The sequence below is a fragment of the Coffea eugenioides genome, chromosome 7 (assembly GCF_003713205.1).
Source record: "Coffea eugenioides isolate CCC68of chromosome 7, Ceug_1.0, whole genome shotgun sequence".
In the NCBI taxonomy this organism is placed as follows: domain Eukaryota; kingdom Viridiplantae; phylum Streptophyta; class Magnoliopsida; order Gentianales; family Rubiaceae; genus Coffea; species Coffea eugenioides.
Genome location: NC_040041.1, coordinates 15,131,643 through 15,141,086, shown reverse-complemented (window position 1 = coordinate 15,141,086; position 9,444 = coordinate 15,131,643). Strand labels below are relative to the sequence as shown.

The window sequence follows — 9,444 nt, the reverse complement described above, 5'->3', positions numbered from 1 at the left end:
CGGGTGGTCAAAGTCACGAGTGAAGATCACCTGGGGAATTGTATACTTTTTTTGCAGTTTCTGATGCAGCGTATGTTCAGATGAGGACAATAGTAGGGCGGCCAGGGGAGGGTGGAATGTCAAACTTCGTGCGAATAGCAAAACGAAACTCTTAACTTTGACATCGATGTAATTTCAATTTAGTGTATTGCTAAACAACGCGAAAGTATATTGTAAAATTTAGAATTGTTAAATAACGCGAGAATATCTTTTGAGATATCTTTAGAACAAATTAAAGGCGTCAGATTCATCAGACAAAATGTGTAGAGTTAAAAATAAGCAAAAAGTAAGAGCTATAATCTTTCTATCTTATTAGCTTACAGTAGAATGTCATAGTTGTAATCACTTTGCTAATCATTGTTCATTCCAATTCCAATTAAAAGCTTGTATCATTGAATTTGTACGCTAAAAAAGCAAAGAGCAAATCGATTTTCCCCCACAAACTGGAAGAAGGCAAAAGCAGAAGGAATGGTCTGTGATGAAATTGGTTCTTCCATGGGAGAAGGACAAAGAAAACACAAATAATCTACGAAACAAATCTGCAGCCACCAATGAATACCCATGATGTTCTATAAAAATGATGATAAGGTGCAGCAAAATGTTGCTAGAGTAAGGAAGATTACTATCACTTCAAAGGCTATGATTAACAAGTTAGTTATCATCATCCCCCCAAGCATCATCCTTCATGTTTTTCCTGTAAACTATACGGTTCCTCCTGGCTTCTTCTTGTTCCCTTAGTTCCTTGGATCCAAATGTTGTGGAGGACAACTTTATTCCCATACTTTGAGCAATAAGTCTTTGAGCAGTTCTTGCTGATGTCTTGGGCCTCAGACGAGGAGGTTCCAGATCTGGATTACATGAAGGTTTCCATTAGCATCAACACGACTAAGAATAAAAGTAATTGTATTTATGCTTTGCTAATGTAATCGATCGCAACGCCAGAAAGTCGAAGTTCAGCTAAGTCAGCACATAAGCTTTACTCAGAAGCCGCAGTCGGCGGAAGAAAGTTTTTCAAGAAATGCAAATGCAAATTATCCTCCAGAAACAAATCCCTCTCTCTCTCTGAGATAGGCTTGTAGACAAGCCTCTTCAATAGTAACTACTGTCCAACAATGTTAAGTTTCTTAGTGAACAGCAAAAGAAAGTCAAATTTGCACCCGTCGTGCTTTGGCAACCCATGCAATTTTGAAATTCAAGCTGGCTACCAGCGAACCAAGGATCTCATATATACTAGGAAAGTTTCTTTGCTCCATACATGCGAAAGCTTCAAATCAGACTTGATTTTGAATAATATCAGCAGTTGTACTGTGCTTCCCAAAGTAATATTTGGGTCCAGAGAAAGTAGCTGGTTTTTAAGCCAATGAATGGATGCTGACAGTAGAACGAGATGACATGCAATGCCTATCAAATTTTACAAATTATCAAAGAAGAAAATATGCCAGAAGAAAGGATAGAAGAAGGTTGAAAAGAAGAGATATCATAGTGAAAAGGACAATTGAAGATGAGTTACCACTCCTCAATCCTCATATTTCATTGCTCCACAAGTTTCACTATATCTTTCATTAAACATTGATCAAATCTGAAACTCTGGATTTCTTAAGCCAAGGTAATTTAGTGCAACAAATTGCAAAGGATTCAACATCTAGTGATCAATGATCCAGATCGCTATTTCTACTATAAACAGTCACTTGATGTTAATAGGCAGAAAAACTTTGCAGACTTCAACCACAAAGCATACATGTGATACATATAATCAAGCTTCAAGCATAAAGAAACCTGATCAATTTACTTTTGTGTTGCCAAACATTAACAATCAAATAGATTCTTCGCTTGCCTCTAAGGGATAGCCAACAATTACCTCTCAATGGAATGGACCTCAAGAGTTCATCAGTCTCATCAAGTACACGCACTGTAAATGGACACTGCATGCACATGCTTGCCTCAAGAGCTGTTTGCACAAAAGTTCAAATTAGAAAGCACGAATATCAACAATAATCTAAGTTCAGCAGATGAGGAAACAAACTTAAATCTGTGTATTGAGAAATTTGTAGAGAAGAATTTGAACGGGACTAGATTCAACTGTAAAAATATCCCAAAAACCAGAATAGAGACTGAATAAACAATATCTGCATTTACAGATGCACAAAAATTATAAAACCTCTGCTGTATAGGAAAGCGACCAGAGGATTAGCGTATTGTCTGAGGAAACAAACTATAAAGAAAATATTTGAAAATTTAGTAATATCATGGGTAGTGAGAGGGTGTCTGTGTGTGTGTGAGAGAGAGAGAGAGAAGAGGCACATGCCTAGCTATTGGCTCTTCTTTTTGGAACATTAAGGTCGTATAAATTCAAGTTTTACTTTCCTATACAAGGTGGACAAATGTCAAAAAAGTTTACCCAATTCTGGCTTTCTTAAGATTAGAAATCCAACACAATTACATGTATCTTACTCAAAATAAACATCCACTCAAAGATTAAAAATTCTACAGCAGGATACCGCCAGCTCTTAGTATTGTTTTAGGCTTTTGTATATATAAAGATTTTACGATAACAATACTGCACATCCTAATATGCTGTAATCAGATTCACGAATGTAGCATTAATAGATTAGAATCCAGCAGTTTTGAGTAAAAATAATGACATGAGCTCCGAATGGGGCTTCAGCTGCTAAAGAATTGAAAATGAAGAACAACTGAGAAATTCCTCAGTACCAAGTAGTGCACACAAGACTTTTCTGATATAAGCCATATAATCAAGGAAAATCTTATCTATGTTTTTGCCCAAATGCACCTCAAAACCTTAGGTATAATATGGGGGAGTCAATTTTTTTCTCCTTTTTTGTTTTTTTTTTTTTGGGAGTCGGGGGGTTGGGGAGGGGGAGATGGAGAATTCCACTGATAAACAAATGAAAACCAGAATGTGACAATTTATTATGGCTTCTTATTTCGAGGCCCAAATTCTTAAATGCATGTCTAAGTTGGCCAAGCAGAAATCAGACATCAATGCAGATGCCTGGACTCCAAACCTACTAGTAACCTTCTGCATTTTTCCTTAACTAGAGAGCGACCAAGTACCTGTTAATAGCAAAAACCTATTTGCAGATGATATCTTTTCACAAGATTTCCACTGGTTTTTCAGGACATTCAATTCATTAGCACCAGTAAAGTCTTGGATGATTTCGGCTTGCCTCCTTAAAATGAAAAAGACTTCTTCAAATATTAACCAATGGAATTACTGCGCCTAAGATAAAGTTGGTTGTTGCTGGATTTTCTCTGAAATCAGACTTGTAGAATCAACCCAGTCAGCCTCTAATTTATCCCTAGTATTTATAGCCTAGCAGCCCATCCATATGCAGTCAAACCCTAGGAGCAAAGCACACAATTGGTCATCATTAAAACCCCACAAGGAGGAAAAAGGGGAAAAAACAAAGTCATCAGCATGTGATAAATCGAATTCCAAGTGCTTAAGCATTGGTATACTAAAAAACCATCAATTATGAAACTACCAAAAAATCTAGAAGCACAACAACATCAAATGAGACACACATGTAGGTGTTTCAGTTCGACATGTGTCAACTGCAAAAAGATGTTAATAATAGTTTTTAATGCAGAAAGAGGGGAAGAAAAAGAAAAGAAAAAGTTCTTCATTTACCAGTTGATGGTGATCTGAATACTGCAAGTGCAACTGTATCATTAACCCAACGAATCGCAACTCCTTGATCCCTGAATCTCTCCAACAACTTCTCCAGGTCACTCGTGGTTGTGCTTGGAGGGAAGTCAGCCAGCACAAGAACATGCCTTGTACCATAATTCCCTGAAAAACATTAACAGCACAAATGATAAGCCACTATGAGAACTTGGTTGTAGTCATCAACCAAAATCTTCAGAAGGGAAGTTTCAGAACCAGAAATTCCCAGCCACATAGTACATAACCTGACAGGAAGAGTTCTAAATATCATGTTAACCCAAAAATAACTCATAGTTAAGATCAAAGTGCGAAGTATTATTAGCTAGTATTTCAAAAATTGGCTCTAATCTTCAATTCTCTAATTATAAAAGAAGTAAATATGAATTGCTATACACGCAGATGTAGGCAATATTGACAAAAGGAGCAAACATGAATTTACAATCTTTTGTTGCATTTTCCGCTGTTGATGACCGGGAATCAGCTTTTTCTTCTGCATCGTCAATCACTGGATAATTTGATTGCTCATCACTATACATGCCATGTCTCCCATATGAAAATGTTCCCCGTCCACGTCTCTTCAGACCTTGAACTTGGGCATCTTCCAATGAAAGCTTTGACACTTCCGGCAAGCTTTCAGGTGAAAGTAATTCATCCGGAGCACGATCTGCAGCAGCTTCCCAATCTGTACACAACGGCAACACTTTATCATATATGCAAACTGAAAGCGTAAACAATATGCCCTTGAAGCCAAAAAATAGAATACGGCAAAACAAACAAACCTTAAGAAAAAAAATGGCCCTAACTTTTATCTAGTACATCAGGAGAATTGATCAAAACTGTAAAGCCTAAGCTATATCTCACAAATTGTTTCAATCAGTTTAAACACAAAGGTGCAGATGAAAATTAAATTACATAATCCAATTGCTCAAAATGTTGGTTGACTAACAACACAAAGATGCAATAGAACCCAATAAAAATTCTATAGCACATCCTTTTCAACCTCATTTTATATCATAGTCATTGTCGATAACTTGTTGCCTATTTTAGCAACCATTAGAAGCTTAAATGAGATGAATTTAACATTTTCTTAAGTGATTTTAATGACAAACAACAATGAGAATCACAAGCATCCAGGTAGCAACTTTGTATGAAAATTTTCATGTGACTTTCTTCTTGCTCTTTCTTTTCCCCTCTTCTTGCAATTTCTACCAAGTGGGTGGTTTCAAAAGCACACCTATGCCAACAGAGAATTCACAGCTACAGGATTAGAAAGAGGAATAAACAATCAAGATAAGAACCACATTGTCAAGTTAGATGAGCAAAAGAAAAGTAACATGAAACTTTGTCAAACTAACAAGTAGAATTACTTGCATCTGACAACCAATGTGACAACATGGTTTTTCAAAATCATGGCACATATCAAATTCCAGGGTATGAAAGAAAGTTCCTGTGGGAGTTCTCAGATAACAATTGTCTTGCTTGTCTTTATTAAGACAAAGAAAAGAAAATTACTGCATGGTAATGCTACCCCACATTAGCTTATTTTCTGCTGTGGATGGTTAGAGAAAATTTTTATTTCTGTATAATGTGACATATAATATCCAAACAGAATATGCCACTATTACCAGAAAGAAGACTATGCTTTGTAACACATATCATCAAATGAAGAGAAAATCTATTTGCTTTTCTACTGTCCTTCCAAATGGCACGCCCATCACCTTTTGGAAGACGCAAACCACATAAACAAGTCTCCATGTTATTATCTGTTGCAACTTGCTTTTTTTTACTATCAAGACAAATTCACCTCCATATAAGCTCAAAAAAATTGTTTTAGCTAATACAACTCTGAGCTTAAAACCTCCCATGAAGGGCAAGTTGAGTGCTTGTATTTCCAGTCAACTACTACAGGAATTCTTATACAAGACAGTGAATCGCGAGGAAGGACTAATTTGCAATTTACATGGTAAACATTTCCAGATATACCAGTGAAATACCACTACTTAATAAGGGCAATTGTATATCAAGCTTCACCCCAAATATCTAAGTGCAACATGCCAAATCCAAAAAGAGGAAATTTGCAATTTTGACATGTATGCTTGTGCCCCTTGTTATATAGGATACTCCCATCCAGTCCCCAATATTTCAGACTTGACTCTTTATGATCACTTAGTTTCAAAAACTATGCCATTTTCGACAATTGAGCTCTTACCAACTCCACCAGCCACATTAACGTAAACAAAGAAATGTACCAAATAGGGAAATGGCAATTCTAATAGCTTTAATGCATAACATAGAGGGCCAAAACTGTTGGTCCCTTCAAAAACTCATTTCTACAGTAAAAAAGCAACAAGGGGATATATGTGCACATACCATCATCAGAACCGCCTTCTTGTGCTGACACATCCTTCAGCAAGCTTGAAGATTCCTGCTGATATTCTTGAAAACAGAAAGCAGTCCAATTAGATTTTGATTTACACAAACTAATATCAATGCAAGCAAGAAGAGAAAGAAACTTCTCCTATAACTAATTGGAAAATTATAGAACCAAGAAAACTAAAAAAGCAAAAAGAAGGGAATACAAACCATCTACAGAAATTTGACCACAAGTCGAAGCCTCATCTCGTGTATTATGGCTTTCTGTTATTCCATCACAAGATGACTCCTTGACTACATTTAAACCTCTGAAAATGAAATCTGACATCAGAACACCTTCTCCAATTGACCTTAACCAAAATTTCATTCAAATTAGAGTTAAAAAAAAAAGGAAAAAGACCAAACTTCCATTGTAAAAGGTCCAAATTTGCAGGAACTCAATCAAATAACTACATCCCAGGGGGCAGCGGCACGACATTCCTTATCATTTTGCATGTTAGTACCTCAATTTAATGACAATAATTCTCAACAAAACACCAATCAGGACGTGGGTCTGACTCAACTTGAACAAACAACAAAAACCCTTCCTGCCTCTTTCCCAAACAGATATCACAAAAATCCGAAAGCTACGATTTTTTATCAAATAGTCTATCAAACACCAATGAGGAAAACAAGGTAAAGCAGAAAAGAATCTTACCCTTTTGTAGGCAGTCCAGTAGATTGACATTGTAAATTGATTTGGAAAGCAAGAGAGCGAGTTTGATCAGCTTTGAGAGATAGACCTTTAGATGAGTAAAGTTTAGACAAGTCCAAAAGAGCAGCGGCCAATTCAGAAGAAGAAGAAGAGCCCTTTTGGGGTTTCTTCTCTAGCTTTGACATTACAGTTTCAAGAACAGAGATGGCCTTGTCTATCTGTCCGCCATGGACCAGGTCCTCTACTTCCTCCGTCCAGTTCCCATTGCTGCAATCACTTTCCATTTTACCCCCCTCTTTTTCACCAGACTTCCAGCTCAGAAACGCAAACGAAACAACAACAGCTGTACAATGTTTGAATGTTTAATATATTTGTAATATATTTGTTTGTTGTTTTTATCAAATCGTCTTTTAATACTTTTCCGGATAATTTGTTTGAATGTGAAAAATATTTATTGGGCATTGAGTGGATTTACTTTAAATGTTAGGAGTAAAATTCAGTGACTACACAACCTAATTAATTTTAACATAATGGTGTTACGCAGGAAGGTAAAATAACTCTATCAAAGTTTGACTCAATCCCAATCAATAATGATGAACTACGGTCGAGTTCGAATCGATTTGACGAGCCAATCGAGTCAAGCAAAGTTTGAGTTTACATGATTTTTAATATTTTTTATTAACAGTGACATGTATGTTCCTGTATTTTTATTATTTATTAAGAGAAATTTTCAATTTTAACTACATTAAAAAATTTATTAGGTTTAAACTCGAGGTGAATTACATTGAAAGCTTGTCGAATTCAAACTTTATGAAAATGAATAAACGTAGATCAATTAAACCAAAATTTGACTTGACATGGTTCGCTTATACCTCTTGTTACCCATGTAAAATTCCAACTCTTTTAGGAAAAATTATCAAATTAGTTTATCACATTTTCAAAGAAAAAAAACCTTTTTAGTCCCTCACACTTAAAATCAGCCAGAATAGTCCATAAATATAAAAATCTTGCGTGTTTGGTCTTAAAACTTATTTTTGCTCAATTTTCCGACCAAAAAAAAATGAACGCTTATCTCATGTGCCCATAATTTCAAGGTAAAAAATATGAACAAAATTTGTTTCCTTTAACCAAAAAAAAAAAAACCTCCCCTTTCCCTCAATTTTCATCCACCAAAATTTTTTATACATAAGACCTATTGCTCATACAATATTTTAGAATCCTCATTTTGGTCAACCAAGTGTGGAAGCTTTTAAGCGGGGGGTTGCTCCTGACCCAATAAATATCACATATTCTGTTGTTTATCAGTAGTTGTACATAATCAGTTTATGCACCAATGAAAATCTTAATATTGGAGCTCCTTTTCTACCATCTCTTTCAGCCATATTCTTAATAGGAAGTTGGTTACATCTACAATCAAAAATAAAAATTGAGTGTTTCATTTTGCCTTAGCAATTATGAATACACAAAGTAGGCTTATGTTTTTTGGCTGAAACTTTGAGCAAAAATGAGCTCTGGGACTAAACGAGCAAAGTTTTTATTTGATAGACTATTTTGGCTGATTTATAAATGTGATTGACTAAAACTTTTTTTTTGAAAAATGTGAGGGACCAAACTAGCGATCTCCCCAATCTTTAACAAGCACAATGTTGTTCACGTGGAGATTGTTTGTCACCAATTCTATAAGATTTATATCATTTTTTTTCTATAATTACACGGAGGATAAGAAAAGAGATGGGTTGAAACTTGAAACAGGGATGTCACGATCATTTAATTAAGATTAATATTTCTATGAGTTAAACAAAGTTTTAAGACAAGAATTATATCACTTACGAGATTTTTATCTGTGAATTAATGAGTGAACATGTGTTTATTCAATATAAAGGTACAGTACTTTTTTTTTATTTTTTCTTAATAATGCGAGCTTTTTAAAACTAATCTTATTTTCTTTCAATAATTAGTTTTCTATACATTGGTGGTGTATATCCTTTCATCATTAGATGCATGATATATAGTTTGAATTTGAATTTGAAATGTTGCATTTTGCATATCTATATCTATATGTATTAAAGAACAGGTTTTTGGCTAAGAGCTTTCACAGGCATTAGAATCTGAATCAATCTGAATCCCTTTATACTATAATTTTAGATTTATTTGAATTCAATAATCCTTATCTTCTCCTTATCTCTTTTCACTCTTCAATTTACGCGACTCACTAACCCATAAGATTAAAACTCCTAAATTTTAACTAACAAATAACAACCACCCCTACAAAATGATATCTGCAAATTTTAATTCATGTCTTACATTTACTACTAACACTTACCATATCACTGATAGCAATAACTAACTGTTAATTTAAGAAACTCGCAACTACGAAATTCACATATCCAAAATATAGTAGCTTGTTTGAATTACAATTTTCACAATTCTACGTATCTGTCGCGCCCATTTTTTTTGCGATGGAAAAAGAAAGTGTTTATAAAAAATGTGATTTATTAATAATAAACGGAAAAGGACCAAGAATGGGACTTAAAAAAAATGCGACAATTTGGGTCCAAAATTTAGTCTAAAAGGGTTTTGAAGAAAAATTAGGAGTCGCCACTTGGTATCGAGTTTGGGTGTACCAAGTCACCCAAAAATATTTTTAACA

General features: G+C 34.9%; 1 protein-coding gene across 2 annotated transcripts; it reads right to left on the bottom strand.

Moving 5' to 3' along the window:
* Positions 1-396: 396 nt before the first annotated feature.
* On the bottom strand, positions 397-7,118 carry LOC113778084. Of its 2 annotated transcripts, none has more exons than XM_027323351.1 (7): positions 6,798-7,118; positions 6,311-6,450; positions 6,098-6,163; positions 4,167-4,409; positions 3,692-3,853; positions 1,898-1,987; positions 397-887 (listed from the first exon to the last, which is right to left on the bottom strand). In XM_027323351.1, exons 1-7 carry the CDS (start codon positions 7,076-7,078, stop codon positions 691-693), a joined length of 1,179 nt encoding a protein of 392 aa, XP_027179152.1. In that variant the 5' UTR covers positions 7,079-7,118; the 3' UTR covers positions 397-690. The 2 variants fall into 2 exon arrangements, with proteins under 2 accessions (XP_027179152.1, XP_027179153.1); XM_027323352.1 differs by having other exon boundaries at positions 6,311-6,408.
* Between the last annotated feature and the right edge of the window lie 2,326 nt (positions 7,119-9,444).